The 20255-nt window shown below is 33.8% G+C and overlaps 1 protein-coding gene across 1 annotated transcript in view; it reads left to right on the top strand.

Moving 5' to 3' along the window:
- The window catches only part of LOC117182630 (neprilysin-1-like), a 132926-nt gene that overhangs the window by 110486 nt on the left and 2185 nt on the right, over positions 1 to 20255 (top strand). Inside the window, exons 6-9 of the mRNA XM_033375733.1 lie at positions 12531 to 12736; positions 13136 to 13352; positions 13577 to 13759; positions 19953 to 20115. Coding sequence (XP_033231624.1) covers positions 12531 to 12736; positions 13136 to 13352; positions 13577 to 13759; positions 19953 to 20115 — 769 coding nt within the window. The remainder of the gene's footprint in view (positions 1 to 12530; positions 12737 to 13135; positions 13353 to 13576; positions 13760 to 19952; positions 20116 to 20255) is intronic.

The raw sequence follows: 20255 nt of genomic DNA, 5'->3' as shown, positions 1-20255 counted from the left end.
ATAAGGTGACTTTATGGTTTTCTCAAAAAATATTCATTTATTCCTCAATATTTATGTTGTCCCCTTCAAAGTAATCCCCCTCAGATATTATACACTTGTGGCAACGCTTTTTCAATCATCGAAGCACTTCTGATAATCATTTTGTGGTATCGCCTTGAGTTCTTTCAGCGACGCAGTTTTTATCACCTCAATCGTTGAAAATCGATGTCCTTTCATGAGTCTCTTCAGTTTTGGGAAAAGAAAAAAGTCACTGGGAGCCAAATCCGGTGAATATGGAGGCTGAGGCATGACTGTCGTGTTGTTTTTGGTCAGAAAATCTTTCACAAGCAACGATGAATGAGCAGGTGCATTATCGTGATGCAAAAGACACGAATGGTTTTTCCAAAGTTCCGGACGTTTTTTGCGTATCGCCTCTCGCAAATGGCGCATAATTTGAAGGTAATACTCCTTATTGACCTACGATCTTGTGGTAAGAATTCCTGATGCACTACGCCGCGGTAATCAAAGAAGACAGTGAGCAAAACCTTCACATTTGACCGAACTTGACGTGATTTTTTCGGTCTTGGAGACTCAGGATGCTTCCACTGAGACGATTGGACTTTAGTTTCGACGTCATAACCATATACCTACGATTCATCCCCAGTTATAACCCTTTTGAGAAAATCAGGATCATTATTGACTTCATACAACATCTCTTTAGCGATGGCCATGCGATGGATCTTTTGATCAGAATTAAGCAGTTTTGGAACAAATTTCGCTGACACACGTCTCATACCCAAAACGTCCGAAAAGATAACATGGCATGAGCCAACCGATATGCCAACATCTTCAGCAACTTCTCTGATGGTAATTCGGCGTTTTTTCAACACCATTTCTTCCACTGCTTGAACGTTTTCATCTGTTGTTGACGTGCTGGGACGTCCAGAGCGAGGTTCGTCTTCAACATACTCTCGGCCTTCTTGGAACAGCTTGTACCACTTATACACATTTTCCTTACTCAGAGTAGACTCACCGTATGCAACTGTCAAAATTTCAAGCATTTTAGAGCACTGGATTCCATCTCTCACACAAAATTTAATGCAAACTACTTGGTCCATTTTTTTCGAAAGAAGAAAATCGCCGAGCACACCAAACCCTTCTAACCTTTTACGCCTCTGCCAGAAAAACAACACGAGCTATATAGTCAAAACTGTGAACATATGATCGTGACGAGTGTACCAACACAACAAAACAAAAAAATTAAAACTTCAATGTACGTAGCCCGCGAAAATTGAAAAGTAACCTTACTATCATTATATTCCCTATATAATGACACGTTGCAACCCGTCTTGCATTTGTGTGATGCAAAAAAGTACTATATAGGCAGTTTTAAATCGGTTTCCAAATTTCCCGTGCTCGAGATCTTGCGCTGATTGGTCAAAGGCTTCGAGAGCTGGGTGTCCAGCGACTTTGAAAATTTCGCCTCCTCTACTATAGAATGTTAAAGTATACTTTTTTTGGTGATATTTACTTAGATATTATAAAAATTATTAGCTGAAATCTTCAATATTAACTCAGTTTCAGAATTAGAATGAATTATGGCCATATAACGGAATTTTCAGAGTTTCACCACTCGGTTTTTGAGTATACACCATATTACAAAACATTACTAAAGATTTCAAAATGTTTCAAAGATTTTAAAATATTTAAAAGGATTTTCAACATTTTATAAAGGCGTGTGTATCAGGTTTTAAACATTTCATAACAATTTAACAAAGATTTTAAAAAATTTTAAAGATGTAAAGGGTTTCTACAAAGTATCCGTAAAGACCCCATTGAGTCCCCATTCGGTTCCTTTAAAAAGAACTCGAAAAACAGCAAAATCAACTTTCAAATTGTTGCGATTTGGATTCTACGTTAAAATTCCCTATAGAAGGTCACGGAATAATCGCAATAGTTTTTTTTTTTTTGCACCAGTAAAAAGTTTTAAAAAATGTAAGACGTATAACGCCTGTTGACTGCTACTTAGAGGCGATGCGTTTGAAGTGTAGCAGTCAACAGGCGTTATATGTCATTTTTTAAAAACTTTTTACCGTTGCAAAAAACACTATTCCGATTATTCCGTGACCTTCTATAGGGAATTTTAACGTAGAATCCGAATTGCAACAATTTGAAAGTTGATTTTGCGTTTTTTCGAGTTCTTTAAAAAGGAACCGAATGGGGTCTTTACGGGTACTTTTCAGAGGTTCCAGTCGGTTCCTCGAACCGCCAGGCGACTTTTTTTTACTAATTATAGATTTCAAATAATCCAATGATTTCAGCGAATAAAAAGTATTTCGCAAACAAAAATTTAATAAAATTGTCCAAAGAAACCACGTCCCGAGAATTTTTGTGAACACATTCTAATATTGTGTTACATTCTTTTTAATTCGTACTTCACTATATATCTCTGGAATGCGTGTTGAATCCTGGGGAATATAACCTTCTTTCAAAATTAGGTTGTACGTCTTTTGCGCACATCATCTGAGGCTCGAAGCTTTTGGTCAATCAGCGCAAGACCTCGAACGCGAGGGATTTAAACACTGAATTAAAATCACCTATTTACTACTTTTTTTAATTACAAAAATACACGACGGGTTGCAATGTATGCTAAAGTTTTATCATTATATTCCGTATGACTACATACTAAACGTCCTTCCTGTATATATAATAATATTAATATTGATAATAATAATATAGATGAAGGTGTTCTCGGTTGGTGTTGCGATAGAAAGTGTAGTTCTACCATGGCATATAGGGAGTAGGGGCGTTGCAGATGTCAAGAAACTGTGTGAGTCACAAGTTATACAGTTGCGAGGCTATTCTAACAGCAAACGAAATGTTGCGCATTATAGTACTACATGTGAAGCGAATCTTGACCACACGCTCTTAAATTTGTCCTCAGATGGGGCCTTGAGTATAAGGGCAGAAGCCATAGAGGAATTAGAAATACAATGGAGGCAGAAAGCTATCCACCGCGAGCACCCCAAAACGTTAGATCAACACGAAGTGAATAGTTAGGCATCCAATAGTTGGGTAAAAAAGGGTGTTCTGTATCCAGACACGGAAGGATTTGTCATTGCGTTCAGGGTTAGAGACGTAATTCACTCCAGGTAATTTACTTGAATTTCTACAGTAATTTACCACGTAATTTACGTCGGGAGTTTTCTACATTATGTAAATTAATGTAAATTACGTCGATGTGGTACTTGCGAATATTTCGATGGCTGTGATTTATCTGATCTGACATAAGTATATGACCTCTCGTGTGGTTTGTGGACTGGTGACGTGTGCTTGACGGTCGTTCTGCAATTATTATTTAAAATTTTCCAAATTAAGGCAAGATGAATGGGCAAAGTTTAAAGAAAAAAGTAAAGCAACAAATATCGGTAAACATTTATCAGTGACGACTACAAATATATCATTAACACTAATCAATAATTATTGGTTGAAAAGTAAAATGATATGATAGAAATATTCCATGAATAAAGAGTAATTGTATGACAACTTAAACTTTCATTATTGTAAATTAATTGATTAACTCCGAGTATTGTATGGAGGAAAAACGAAATTGAGATTATATTTAAATTTAAATTCTCATTGAAGTCCTACATCTAAACTTTAGAGTATAATTTTCTAAATATGAAAAAAATTTCATTCACGGAAAAAGCAACTGTATTTAATATAGTTATAACGATACCTTTTTATTGGTATTAACTTCGTGATAAAAAAGAATTTTTTTACATAGAGAACATATATCTACACGTCATTAATTTATTATAATCTTGAAAATTGTTTGAACGTTGACTAATTTATAAACAATTTGTTCGAGTGTAAGTTAGAATATACTTGAAGTATTATAATAAATATAATATATAATAATTATATAATATAATTGCAAAAATTAATAATAATTTAACACTTTAACACTATTTACATGCCTATGACCAGAAAGACGTTTATAACCACTGTTCGTCAATAGTTTATCTCAAAATAGGAATTTAGCTACACTTTTGTCTATATTATTAAATTTTGCTTTCACTCTCTCAAAACTTGGGGCTTTTCATGGGATATTTGGAATCCTGGTAGAAATCTTCTTGTTCACCATTTTAACCGTTTGTTAGTTTAATATCTAGAATCCTTAAATTAACTCAGGTTTGAAGGAGTTTATCTCACGTGCTAGAAAATTCAAAATTTCAAAACAGACAACCGCCATCTTTGTCATGTAATTTACCGATTTGCTACAGTCTTCTACGTAAATTACTTCATTTAGGTAATTTACGTAGAAAACCTCGAGTGACGCGTCACTTCACAACCCTGATTGCGATACAGGACAAGGTTGTCAGTACCAGGAATTATCGCAAACACGTGTTACATCAAAATGTGGTTGATTGGTGCCGATTATGTGGAGATACCAACAACTTGCCCTAAGCCTAGACCTCTTAAAAGAATTGATGCCTTTCTATAGATATATTCCATTGCCTGTTTTAGAAAGCGAAGATTACATCTTATATTGAGATGTTACTATCCAACGGATCATTATATCCAGGCCAATCGACCTGACATTGTAATGCGAAAAAAATGGGAGAGTTTACGTCATCGACATTGCTTGTCCACTTAACCGAAATTTGCAGTCAACATATACGAACAAGATCCACAAATATAGCGAGTTAAGGCATGAAATAAAGACCATATAGAGGAATGTCAGTCATGCATCTATTCATCCCATTGTACTTTCGGTTACAGAAAATGTGCACGCAAGATACACTGAAAATCTTGAACATCTAGGAGTCAATAGGGTATTGGCAGCAGCTCAGAAGGCAGTTTTATTAAACACCTGTCGCATTGTAAGAAACTTTCTTGATAATCAGGAAGCAAGTGACTAAAAACCTGTTCAGTGGCAGATGGTAGCTCTAAGAAAGCATTCACAACTGACTGTGGTCACCTCGAGCACTCGCGGCCGCTCGTAATTGTATACCTACAACTACAACATCATCGCATGAGGTTTTAACCACCTAACCAACCAACCAACCTAACTACCGGAATTTTGCAAATATTGCGAGAACTCTAGCTAAAACTAACTTAAGTCATATTAACTGTTCAGTTAAGGTGCCTTAAAATGCGCATAATATTTATCACTGGCAAATTAGTACTTATCGTTGTGAAAGTAACATTTCTGTGCTCTATGCTTTTACTTCAGCGATAGTATATAAGTTTAGCAAATTTTTCGAATCATTTAAGAACCAAAGCGCAATTTATGAGTAGTTTGCACTTGCTTTGGCAGTACGAAAGGTTGGGATAAGAAGTTTCTTATTTTATCTAGTGCGTAGGGATGTTTGCGCCTTATAATCTTTGACAAATATGAGTTGATCACAAAGATACATAAGTGATCCCGATACTAAAACCCTGAAAGCCAAAATGTCCTAGATTCTTCGCTTGCTGCACATATTCTAAAATAAGAACGTCCACAGTAAAGATTGGCAAGTCTAACAAGCTAATAATATTACCTATGGCGGGCAAAGAGAACTTGGTCGGATTTAGTACCACAGCATACGCACCAGGCCACACCACTACTACGTGAATGATTATGTTGAGTAAGGTCGCCACGATTTCCATGTCTTCTGGCCTACAATGTATATAAAACTGTGTATCATCCTCATACATGTGAATACGAATTTTAAGCTTATTTTTATACTCCTTTTTCAGTTGATCTATTGCATCATTTATTATATTTGGAAAATCATGAGTGTATATGATAAAGAGAGACCGGCTCATTACTGCACCCTGTGGGACCCCAACATTCAAGTTACGGAAATTCAATATATAGATCCTAGTAGGATCCGAGAGAGAGAGAGACATTGTCTACGATTTTTTAGATAGCTTCCGAACCACTCAAGTGCACTCTCCCTCACACCTAATGACTTCAGCTTAGACAGTAAGAATTAGTGGTTTACCAATTCAGAAGCACGCGAGTAATCTAGCAGGGCTAAAAGAGTCACCTCCTTACAATCCAACGATTTACTTATGTCGTCTGTAACCTTAAGAAATCCCATTGTGGTCCAGTGACCTCTTCTGAATTCTGACTGGTATACTGGAAGGACTTGCAGGTCATTTATATGTGACATGAACTGTCCAAGAGCCAACTTTTAAAGGAGTTTCTAAAGATATGCTAAAATTTTGATCGGGCGAAATTCCTAAAAATAAGAAGGCTCAAGGCACTTAGGTATCGGGCAAACCATCCACGCCTTCCACAAATCTGGGTATACCTCAAAATGGACGGAGGCATTCAAGACATATAGTAATGAAGGGAGACAAAAGGAGATGCAAAGCAAAACTGGTTTGCAGCTTAGATCATCTGCTCCAGATGCATTTGATTTTATAGACTTCATGACCTTGAATAACTATCAAATATATATTTCCGAAAAAGAGAATGTTTTTGCAACCTTAATGTTTTCCTTTTGCAAGATCTTCTGTTATCCTGATTATCACATCGTAATTATAACTATGGTGAAAATGGTTGGCTAACTTATAACCTTGAGAACTAATTTCTGCTGTGAGATAATATGCTCTACGGCACCAACATTGCAGCAAGAAATTTTCGTAATTTAACTATCTAATACTTTAGGAGAGGCCAAAAATGTGAAAAAAATCAAATATCGTTTATTACAAGGTTCAATACAATCCCTAAAGTAATATAGAAATTCTACCAATTATACCATGAATCTCGCATCATCTTTTCACTATTTCAAGAGGCATGGCATAATTCGCAGATTCTTTTCATTATTTCGTGCACGAAGTACCACAAGGGAAACGCACGACTGTGGCGGAGATGGTGAAATACAGCCCACAACCGCGATCGCCTGTCCTAGGATTTTCATCTATTCCCGGATAAGAGCGCCACATATGGCAAATTAAGGGATTGAGATTCCTATAGTAGCAGGCGACAATTTAGTCATATATTTTCTCTGAAGGGAATATCTTGTTAAAGATCTGGGAATAGATTTCGCTATGAAGAAAATCAGAGGATAGGCGATCGCGAATTGGCGCCAGGTGAAGTACATCACGGAGAAAAATGGATGGTCAAAGTTATATGGTCAAAATTTAGAGAGCCAGCAAGTCTGTCTGCATCGTCGAACGGTCCTTTCATATTTTTTTCGACATGGTTAAAAAGACTCTTATTTTATCGCCAGTCTGACTTTTATAAGAGCATTACACTCGCTATCAGGGATAACTAAGGTATCCTTTTCGGAATGGTCAATACACACATACATTGTTTTCACTTATTTCGACCATCCAAGAAGGAGCAGATAAGCCATTGCGTATGGTCCATTGCTTGATTTTTGCGCGTCAATCATGCGCGTGAAAATTTAAAGGGTGCCGCTAATTGGCTCCAATTAGCATAACGAAATCGTAGACCGCATAGTGATATCTGTTAAAAAATAAGGTTTTTACCAACTATTTCAGTATAAAGTGAAGTGTATTTATTGAGGATTCATTGGAAATATCTTATTCTGTAAGTACCTGTTTTAAATAAGTAATTGTAACGTTAATATTTTCTATTAGTAATGTGAGATTTAAGACATTTAATTAAAATCTTTTTCAGGTTAATGTAAGTTGGAAATAGATTATAATTATTTAAGTAATCACTGTTAATTATAGCATTAGTCGATTTAAGATAAACTTGAAATGTACTCATTAATATGAAACTAAATCATTATTTTTCAGTTCTGACATCAACTGCTGAGATTCATGCAAAGACAGATGGCAGGGGCAGGGTCAATGCACTCGTGATCGTACATCCAGTTGATGGAGTCGAATGTCTGAGAAAATCAGATCGACCATCTGAGATTACCAAACCGACCCTTCACAATGATTGGGTCAGCCAGCTTGAAATGACCGAGACGACGGTCTGAGACAATCGAGTCGTCTTTCTGAGATTGTCGATTTGGACTTCTCGTTTTTATCTTCTAGAGATGGCTTTAGCCATATTCAAGAGCTGTCCTATAGTCGATCCTGCAATATGATCTGCCTGCACATTTATATGGCCAAAGAAGCCTTCCATTTTTCCCTGTGATGACGTGCGGTCTCCTTGTGGTACTTCATGATTTCGAGAATTGTCTTGCACTGTATAAAAAAGTGTTTCAAAATTATCGCATTAATCAGTGGACAAAAATACCAGTGATTAACGTGGTAATTTTACTGCAATGGTTGAAAATCAATGTGATACTTTGAAATCGCATAAAGATATTGCCAATATTTGCGCGTCAATGATGCGCTTGAAAATTAAAAAGCCGAGACCATTTTCGGTGTGAGCGAATCTCGATGTGCCGTTTGACGTCGTATTTTCTGTATATTGAATTTAAAAAATATTTTTACTAAGGTTAAGCTGATTTCTAATATTTCAAACATGCGTGAAGAGCGAAGTGCATCAGAGTGAATATCGTGGAAACTGGCTTAAGTATTTTCTTCCGAATTTTGAACATCAAATTTCATGCTTACAAGTGATTAAGAACAAAGGCGTCACTCGATGCTCAGCTAGCAATTTGTTGCCACCGTGTGTTTTCTCACTGCAAGCGTGCAAACAAATTTCATCATTCATTGGTGATGCAGAAGGTAACGAGAGGTGTGGTATCGGTTTCTGAATTTACTTCAGAGTTTGTAATCTTACGGCAACAAATCAGTTCTGTAACGCCGTGCCCTTAGCCTTTCGTGATCCCAAAATATATTGTCAATGTGCACTGATTGTACATAACAAGTCATGTCTCAAACACCACGTTCTCCACAAATAATAAAAAATGCTTTTAGACTTTATGCATTTTATGTAAGTTTTCATGATTTGTAAGTTCCACTTAATTTTATAATTACGAGTCTCTTATAAGAAAGAGAGAGAGAGACTGGAATAAGTAGAGAAAGAACAACGTATACAGAAAATATGGGATAATCAAATCCACCTTATAAGATGGTTAGGTCAATTGTTCGAGGAGATTAAGTCTGAGATGATCTGAGATGATTCAATCGACCATTTATGAGGGGCAGTTCGGTTCTCTTGGATGATCTAGAAGGCTGCCCTATAGTTTTCCCTCAAATATAGTCAGTCTGCATATCTAGACGACCAGACTGACCTTCAATTTTCTCCATGTGTAATAAAAAAAAATATGGTTTGACATTTTTACGGATTACTTTCCTTTTAAAATTACCTACAAATAACTGAACCCCCCTGCTCAAGTTTCCACATTACTATAATCACGTATTCTTTAATATTTATCATATTTTTATTTTTTCAGAACTGCCGTATCAGTTCTTCTATCTATGGATATAAATAATATTTCTGAAAATTATATAACTTGCAAGGAAGTGAAATTTCCCGTTTTATCATGGAGCCCCGTTCCGCCCCGGCCTCCACTCGCACGAACATTGAAAGCAATTTTGATTGTCATTCCATTTTGAGATTACTCATGACAGTCAACTTTCCTAAAATTCAAAAAAAGTTTGTGATACAATGAGCTATATTATTTGGAAAAATGAATAGGTAGAACTTGCTAGCAAGCTCGAAACAAGTGTTCAAAATTGCATAGCTTAAAATTGTCCGATTAAATTTTGAAGTGCTGAAAACTTTGTTGAGAGTATTTTTAATTTATATAAAATAAAAAAAGTTATTTCAAATCAAACTCTTTCAGAATCACGTAAACATTTTATGTGATATTAGCTCTTATTAAAAATGATCAAATATGTTTTTTTAGATTTAAATATTAATTTAGTTAGTGAAGCAATTTGGAAATTGTAAAATATTTAAAAATTTCTCGTGCAGATTGAAATACTTAGTGGGCGGGATAGGAAATTAGTGATTGAATATTATTAAAATTTAATATGTATTTACATATTTTTACCTATTTTTGTGACTTTTTTTATAGTGTAGCGATGTTTATTTGTTTCAAAGAAATTGTATCAACATTTTATGCACTGTAAAATATAGTAATTGCACAGCTCCTGGCCAAAATATGTGCATAAATGAAAATGTGAAAAGTAAGTAATTTTATTTGGCTTAATTGAGTGTGCTTCTTACTGCGAAAAATGAAATATTTAATGTCCAAAAAGATTATTATAACAGCAGTGAATAGCCACTGGTATAAGATAACAAAATTTATTTGAATTTCTATCAACAAGGCATTAGCTATAAAATTAAAAAATTATAGAATGTTTTATAAAAATTGTTTTTGAATCAAATTGTAGACAAATAATTTTCTACCAAGTATACACTAACAAATTATTCTCTTTATTCATTTATGGAATTGAATTGCCCAAAACTTCGTTACCTATCCTAATACCATTCTCTTGAATTTCTCATCTCCACCGGGTAAAAATATTTTTTCTTAAATTCTTCTTGACTCGTATTGAGTTCGTCTTCAAGACGAAATTTAAAGTCTAGCTGGCGGCCAGGGGTAAAACTTAAGAAAACTTCTTTGTTATCTATTTCTTGGCTTCGTCTTGAGTGATGACATAGCCTATGGCCGCGTTTTCAATAACACTTAAAGACATGAGAATGATAACTGCATGACGAAAACATGAATTTGTCACTTTGTTCATTTGAAATAACATATAGTACACTCATTTCATATGAAAAAAGGTCTTTTCACCGGCCTAATAAAGGGTCCTGATTATAATTCGAAGTTTTCTATAAATGACACCCGTGCGTCCCGGAGATATTTTTGAAAAACGTTCCAGAAATCGTATTTCCGTAGACTGGGCCGCCTCATTAAATTTTAGAGTAAAATGTTCCAACGCCAAAATTTAACTAAAGAAAATTCTGAAAAAGTTAAAGACACTTATAACCTTCGAGCTTCAATAGGTGCCGAGGCTACGTAGGTTGTGCAAGAAGTAAAGTTGTAATGCACGGGATTACGCGTAAATATACAAGAATTAAATTTTCTAGTCTTCATAGATCAAGAGTCATAAATCTTCTAATAAACAGAATTTGTTTTGCTATTTTGAGCTATTTGTGACCAAAAAAGTTTTTTTTTTTAAACTGCTCGTTTCGTACACAATGTAACGATGTATTATTTTATATATTAAGAATGCCAAAAATCGATAACATAATCATCGAAGACGAAACAGTTATTGTTAAGTGTCGATAATAAAGGAATATGTAAAAAAATAATTACGTAACTATATAAGAGATGAAAAAACTAATTAAATAATTGATCAATTGATGAAATGATAATTTACTTATTGTCAGGAGATAGTCTACTACTTCTCGAATTTTAGTCAGCAGATTTTGGGAAAGTTCTAGACAAGCATTCAATTTTTTATGAAAACTCTTCCAGATTTTCAAAGATTTAAAATACAATAACTCCCTAGGACAGAAGCGAACAACTGATTTTCGGGTTGTCGAAGAATTCGTTAAATCGCTTCTGCTTTATCTATACATATATTCGCAACGTACAGTCACATTGGATGCTTGTATTGACTCGTAGTGACGTTCATGTGAAGTAGCATATGTAAGTCTGAATAAAGTCGCGGTAACCGGAGTTCGAAAATCTTTTGCTCTAAAAAAGTTCCATTTTCGATTTTTATTTTTAATTTAAAGAATTTTTAAATGCAGTATTGAAGATATTTTCTCTACAGTACGTTCTCTACGGTACGTTCTACCCAGTACGTTAAATATGTCCACAACCCCGAAAATACACCACGCGAAAACAGATATTCTTTGGCCTGTGAGCAGCACATTAAGTCACTTTAAAAGTTTTAAAACGTGAAAATTCGCACTAGTGTGCCATCAGAAGGTGCCAAGTCATGTTGTATGAAAAATCGTAAAACGTTGCTTCCGTATTTGAAACAAGATCTTTGATAAAAAGATTAATTAATTTAATTAGAACTATGTCTATAAATGAAAATAAATATTATAAACAATAGTAAATAACATTTCATGTGTCAGTAAAAATATTGCATGAATAGCATAAATTTGATCATTTCTCTCTATTGTTAGACTCTCAGTTGATATGATAAAATCTTTGTTTAATTTTTTTTTTATTAAAAATGGCGGAGAAAGGATATGTTGAATTATTATAGCTTAGTATTCTGACTGACATAGATGTTGATGGTGGCATTTTTGTGTGGGAGACAAAATTAGAAACACGCTTTTCAGACTTCCATCTCTTCGTATTTTATTTATTATCCCCTATTGATATTATATATTTAAATTTTTCAATTCCTAAAGACCTGAACAAATGTTTAAAGAAAATTTATGCCCAATGGCAGCTCCTAAAATTTTGTTTACTTTCTTTTCAAACTAAAGTATAAAGAGCAGGGGGCGAAACTTGGCGCCCTAACACTATATTTATACTTTTAATTTTTCATAATTATATATTTGCGTGCTTATAGATGCCGAAATAGAGTAAAGTTCATTTTAATAAATATAAATTCTCTTTGGGCCAAGAGTTTCACAATCTGCACTCTAAATCGAAAATCTTCTACAAAAGAATAAATAGGCTATGGCTTTGGCGGATTGGTTTCAGGCCTCACTTCCGGAAGTAGACCGCCACGATACTTCGTCCGTCTATCGCAAGTTGAAGTTGCGCGAACTACAGCGAGAAGTCCCTCAAATTAAATGGCGAGATTATCTTCAAGAGTGTGCACCAATTTCTGAAGAAGAGCCTCTCGTGGCATATGCAATGCCGTACTTGGTAGAAATGGGAAAAATTATAGCAAAAACTGACCGCAGGTGGGCTGGAAGAGTAGCAATTATTACACTGCAGCATTTTACTTTTTATCATCATAATTTCACCTTTCAAGCATCTCAAAATGTAAAATAAACTTAACCCATTTGTCATATCACGTTATTATTTTTAAATATAAACGATTAGGATCATAAGATTATCAAATTCTTAAGAAATTAATATTTTAATTATTGTTTCATTTTTTAATCAATTCCAAAGAAGCTAAAAGAGATAAGTAATGTAGGAAAGAAACATCCTACCTGAAAAGTTATAAAATATTTTTAAAAATTCAATTTAAACCTGATAGAAAAATTGAAAAGTCAAAAATCTGGTTAATTTTGTAACAATCGATAACATTAAATGTTTAATATATGCAGTAATTAATGATTGAATATTTTTTGTAGGACGCTACATAACTACATACTGTGGCGATTCGTAATGTCTATAACGCCTCACATGATAGACGAGTATCAACAGAAAAGGATAGAATTCCGAAAGATCCTATTAGGTATTCTCACTGAGAGAGCCAGGTGGTCTCAATGCGTAGAATGGACTAACAAAAAATTAGGCATGGCAGTCGGAGCACTCTTCATTCGCGACAATTTCAATCACGAAAGCAAGGTACGTTTCACAAGTCGAATTGAAAGAGACTATAGACTAAGATTAATTATTGATAGAGTGGATAATATAAAGCAAACAAATGTGTTTTCAAAATTTAGAAAGAAAGATACAAATGAATAATTTAAAAACTATTAATTATAACAATAGAGTTTTACAAAATATGAGTTTACAAAATAATAAATCGATAATACATTTGGATTTAAAGATAAGCTTCTTGATTTTAGGAAACTGCTCTGCAAATGATCCAAACGATTCGAGAAGCTTTCAATGACCTTTTAATAGAAAATCAGTGGATGGATGATGAGACAAGGGCTGTTGCAAAAAATAAAGCTGATTCTATGAATGAAAGAATTGGATATCCTGAATTTTTGAAAGATCCGAAAAAATTAGCTAAAGAATACCTTACGGTAAATATTTCCTCACATATTAAGTAAACTACATTTATATAATAATTAATTAAGCCTAAATTACAATAAGGCTGGCAGGAGGGGGTTTGCCACTCAACTGCTGAATATCAATATTTTCAAAGATTTCAAGCAATTTTACAAGAATTATCAAAAAATCCAGAATAACCAGAAATTTCATGAGGTTTTGAAGCATTTCAAAAAATGTCCAAAGACTTCATACACTGAGAAAAAGGTATTTTTAATTCAAGCAAAAAGATTTGTTTGAATAAATAATTTTGATTCAACACACCTTCTTTATTTCAATCAATAAAACATTTGTTTAATTTCAATATATGGAAGATATTGAAACTCATTGAATAAAACAAATTATTTGCTTGATTCAAATAAATGATTTCATGGAGCCAAAGAATAATTTTGTTTAAACGTCCTATAGCAAAGAAAGAATATGTTTGATTCAAACATAATATCTTTGATTCAAACAGATATTTTTGTAAGTGTAGGATTTCAAGGCTTTTCCAATGACCTTGAAATTATTCAAAAGATTTTCCCTGTTTGAAAGGATTTTCTGTAAAATTTACATTATTTGAAAATATTTAATGATATTTCGAAAGATTTTTAAGTATGTAACAGGAGTTTAAGGGGTTTCGAGGAGTTTTAAAAGATTTTAAGAATTTTCAGACCATTGGAAGGGGGTGCTAAAGAATTAAAATTAATTAAAAAATTTCAAGTGACTGTAAAGAAAGAAATACAATTTCGAACGATTTCAAGGTATATTTCACGGATATTCTCGGTATCAAAGAATGTCAATAACTTGCGAAAGATTTCAAAAGAATTAAAAGAATTTTAAAAGACTTAAATGATTCCATGAGAATTTATTATATATCGAGAATTTTTAAAGAATTTTCGAATAGTGTACATGCCTCCCTCCCTTTTGGGAAATTGCCGGAAAAAAATGCCCTCCAACTTTGAACTAAATTAGCTAAGTATATTACGCCTTGAAAATCCCATAAGATCAACATGGGGAAGTTTTAGTTTTCAGAAAAATGGGATTCAGGTTTCTGGATTACAACTTAGCTTGCGAGAGAGCATAAGAATTTGTTGGGGATTCTCCTACAAATCGTTTCCACCCAACTAATTTGAATTTTGATTTCTCGCCACCATCCCCTATGGAGCCCCAAAAATGCCCCAAAAACTGAAATTGATAATTTTATCCAAAATTGACACATAAATGCTTTGTTGTTCCGTTTTTTGCCATAAATTATTTTATTTTATGAAGTGAAATGTTTTAAGTATTTTTCCACTAATTAACAATTGTTTAAACAATTTAATTTGGTTTAAATAATATTTTTGTACTTACTCATTGACAGGTAGATTTCTCATATTTCATCGGAAAATTGGTAATTTTTAGGAAGAATGATCTATGTTTCAAGCATTTAATAATTGTTTCAACAATTACTTATTATTTAATTGTAACTTTCTCGTAAAAAGAGGTAGAAAACTCTAGTTTTTTAAATTTATTCAGCTATGTCGCTTATCAATAAATATGTACGCCATTGAGACCCTGGTAACCTTACTTTGTAATAAATTCTTATTTGTTTCAATGAATTTTATTTGTTTAAACAATTTTTTTCGATAATAAATATTTGAAATTTCTTATTGTCTGCAATTAATGCGGTAATTTCTTATTTTAAAGAGCAAAATTTTTTGTTTAAACTATTAACGTATTGTTAAATCAATTTATTAAATATTTATGTTAAATTTTGAAGGAAATCGTGATTCAAAAATTTGATTTTGTTCTCAATTCAATTAATTATATCGCTTATCTTTAAATATATTTCGAAGATTAAACAAATTATTTTTCCCTTTAAATCACCCTCGCAGACACACTTATTTGTGCTCTGAAAGCTCAAAGTAATTGTGATTTTAATAAGGAATTTAAATACACAAATTGTAGAAACAAACACTGTGCTTAAAATGCCGAATAGGATCTGGAATAAGCCGCATACGACGCAGATAGAAACCGGATAAGTCTTTCTAATAGATTTAATAGTTTTAATGATTACGCGATGATTCATTATGATAAAAAGAGATATTTCGGGTTCCAATCGTGCACAAAAACAAAGAATTTTTGCCGACGTTTCGTGAAAATTGCAGCTCACTTCTTCAGGGCTAACCTGAAATTAAAGTATCAAGTTATGCTGTTCTTATGTATACTCTACGATGTCTGTGATTGGCCAGAGCGCCCCACCGTCGAGGCTGGTCGCATCAGATGCAGGGACAACGATATCGTCCTCAACTTCTTACAATTGAAATACCATTTGGAAACGTTTAAATCTAAATCAATTCTACATATTACAAGTTTTCTTCTCTTCGAAGAAAGGATATAACACACCAAATTTATCTGGCACACTTCCTCCAAAAAACGTTTAAAACTTCACCTTTTTCTATCAAAAAATGTAAGATTTTACATTTGATCCACATTGAACCGCATATAATTTGACCGGTCCCAACGGAATAAAGATCTTTCCACTTAAAAATCAAAATTAAAACTTGACAAATTATTTCCAGTAAAGCACACACCACTAACTAACACAGTAAAAAACATCTCTGAACATCCTCTCAGCAATGAAATGATTTCAGCCTTATCTGAAGGACATAAATTTGCAGTAGCTCCCACCAAAATCCCCAAAGAAGAAATCATCAGTAATTTCAAATCCACAATATATACACTTCCACCCGAAAAAGTGAATGACATACGACGTAGGATGGCCAACATTTTACGCCAAGCCACACTTTTCTTAAACTTAAGAAAAATTAAGTTTGAAGTTAACTTAAGTTTTTTTTAAGTTTACCCTTCTTGAAGTTAACAAAACAAGAAAAAACCGCAATTAAAAAACTCAATCGGAATAAAAATATCATAATATTAACCGCAGACAGAGGTAACACTACTGTGATAATAAGTAAAGAAGACTATATCAACAAAATCATGGATCTTCTAACTGACGATACAGACAAAAAACTTAAAAAGTACCCCACAAAAACAATAGTCAGTAAAACAAAAAATCCTTCTAAAAGATTCTAAACTTGACAGCAGGGTCGTATACACAGGTACGGGGACTCTCATTGTGGGGGACGTTGCCTTTTTGAAGCTTCCGGTTCATTCCAAAAATTGCCACTAGGTGATGTAATAATAGAGTAGATGCGGTTTAATTTGAAATTTGGATATGATAAAATCAATATTTTCAAAATATAATTGATAATTTAAATAATATGGATGCATTTTTAACCTTAATCAAAGTAATATCCCATCTCTCCAAAACTTTACGGGCTCCCAAAAATCCACAAAAACAACATTCCACTCAGACAGGACCATCAGCGCAATAAATTCACCAACTTACAAGCTAGCACGCTTCCTCGCCAGTGAAGTGAATCCTTTCAGAGGAAACTGTATCTCTCACTTTAAAAACTCATTTGACTTTATCAAAAAGATACAACAACTTCACATTCATCCCGAAGACATCATAGTGAGTTTTGACATAATATTCGTATATCTCTTTACGAAAATAGCAATTTCTGATACAATTGATATTATTCAATCATTTACAAACTTCCCCTCCGTGCTAATACCTTGGATAGCACACTCCAATCTCACCCATAATAACCAACGTCTTCATGGAACATCGATTACATTCTAATGTGCAGTTCACCATAGAAATTGAACGAAACGGAAAGTTGCCGTTCTTAAACGTACTAGTTTACAAACTATCTGATAACACATTAGGACATTGAGTTTACACAAAATCTACCCATACTAACAGATACCTACATCCTTCCTCCCACCACCACCCAACTCAAAAACAATCGGTCATCACCTTCCTTGTATACAGAGCTGTCTCTATGAAAGATAAAGATAACTTACAAAAGGAATTACGAATGGTTAAACAAATCCAAATACACAAAGATTACACAAAGAAACATATTGATAAAGCAATAAGAAAATACACTCAAAAAAGCAAGTGAACACAACCTACTAAAGAAATAAATAAAAACGGGTACCATTCTACCTTACATCCAAGGTCTCACAGAACAAAAAGGAAAAATTTTCAACAAACACAACATCCAAACCATGTTTTTAAAAAATTGCGAAAATAGGACAACTGTTGAACAACCCTGCAGAAAAAAGGTACCTCTCAGTGATCCGGGGGTGTATAAAATCCCTCGTTCTTGTGGGAAAGTCTACATTGGAGAAACCGAGAGGATGGTGAGAAAGCAGACAAAAGAACATGAGAATAAAATCAGGCTAAAACATTTCACGCAATCAGCACTGGCTGAACAACATATCGAAACAGGCCATCAAATTTTATTAGACAAAACTATCATCATCCCAAAAACTCACATTTTTTTCCAAGAAAACATACAGGAGCAATTGAAATCTTAAAACACCCTTATAACATCAATAGGGACAATGGATATTATACCAACCCGATTTGACTTTCCTTCCTCTCGGATTTGAAAGAAAGGACTTTATTGGCCAATCAGATGTGACCAGTCTCCGCGGTGGAGCGTTCTGGCCAATCATGGCCACCGTAGAGAGTATACATAAGAACATCATAACCTTCTACTTCAGTTTCAGATTAACCCTAAAAAAGTGAACTGTAATGTTCACGAAACATCGGCAAACATTCGCAGTTTTTGCCCGATATGTGAAATTATCTCTAATGCGAAAATTTTACGGATATATCCGGGTTCTATCAGGGAGGCCTAGTCAATCTTGTATTTTAGTAAAGATCAAAGTCACCGTCTATCTAGGTCTAAGCGGTGTCTATCCGACACGCGGAACAAGAAATTAATTTCATCTGTGTCAAAACGATAATTTACCCGGGTCGATTCCGGACCTCTTTGGGGTATGAAAACAAAATTGAATTTGTCTACATGGGCCTATCTGAGACCTATTAGGGACAAGAAAACAAAAATACATTTTCTCTCAATTTTTATCCGGTTTATCCGGGATCTATTTAGAAGTTTGCCATTGAAAAAAGAAACAAGTCATACAGTGTACGTCTATCCGAGTCAATTCGAGACCGTTTGGGTACACGAAAACAAAAATTAAGATCTTTTAAATTTAAAATAAGCCTCTATACGGGTCTATCCGAGATCTATCTGTTAATTTGTCGTTGAAAAAGCAAACAAGTCCTTCAGCTTATGTTTATCCGGATCTATCAGGGACCTATTTCAGGCACGAAAATAGAAATTTATTACCTCTAAGTTTAAAAGAATTTTCTATCCGGGACCTATCTGGGAGATTACCGTTGAAGAAAGTCCCTGCGTCAAATTCCAGCTAAGGTCCGATACAACTCGGATAAGACCGTGATAAAAAACAGATAGAACTCTTATACGAGTATATCCTTGCTCTATCCGCTTACAAAGAAACCTTTTTCTAAGCTTAACGCAAGCGCATCGCACTCACATATTCAATATGGTGGCCGTGAAATAAAAGCTTGTTATTGGTTTTTTTTACTTTAATGAAGCTCGTTAATACAGGCTTGAATCCTGAATCATGCCTGAAATAAACGTAAAATTAATCATTAATAAATCAATTTCACAATTAGACAATGGCTTAAACAAAAAATGTTGCTCTCAACAATGACAAATTATCTCATTAATTGCAGCAAAACAGAAATTTCAAACATTTATTTTCAAAAAAATTATTTAAATAAATAAGAATTTATTACAACTGAAGGTACTAGTATCTGAGTGATTATAAAAGTAAATGATTTAATTAGTTAAAAAATACTTGAAAACATTTCACTTGCCAAACAAAAATAATTTATGGCGAAAAAGGGAAAACAGAGTTAATATTTGTCAAATTTCGGCGAAATTGTCAAATTCAGTTGTTTGGGTCATTCTTGTAGCTCTAAGGGCTTCAACTTTTTCAAACTTAGAGGGAATTTGTTTGCCGGAAACCTTACAAATTGGGGAGGGAGGGTGGCATGCCCTCTAATCGAAAAAAAATTTCAATAGGTATTATCTTAGACCACCCTAGTGTACACAGATTTTGAGCCAGATTTCAAGAGTTGGTGAGAAATTAAATGCACCGGAGATCGAAATATTATGTATTCTGAAAAACAATATTTGCTATAATTTGGTGTGTTTATAATACACGTATCTTGATTTAATCTTTCTTATTGTTTAGCTAAGCATAACAGGCGATCGCTTTTTGGAAAATATATTGTGGGTATTAAAGTATGATGCTTATCAAAATCTGCAAAGATTACGCCAACCTGTAGATAAGGAAAAATGGTCAACAGAGCCAGCTGTCGTAAATGCTTTTTATAACCCGAATAATAATGACATTGGTAAGCGTCTTTTTACAAAGATGATGATTCAGAAATTAATTTGATATACCAGGTGTATACATATGAAACCGGTATTTTTTCAAGAAAAAAACACATTTATTTCAAGAGAATGATAACAAATATTTTATTCAAAGTATGCG

The sequence above is a fragment of the Belonocnema kinseyi genome, chromosome 2 (assembly GCF_010883055.1).
Source record: "Belonocnema kinseyi isolate 2016_QV_RU_SX_M_011 chromosome 2, B_treatae_v1, whole genome shotgun sequence".
Taxonomy (NCBI): Eukaryota; Metazoa; Arthropoda; class Insecta; order Hymenoptera; family Cynipidae; genus Belonocnema; species Belonocnema kinseyi.
Note: the sequence above shows the minus strand (reverse complement) of the source record. Positions and strands in the feature narration are given on the sequence as shown.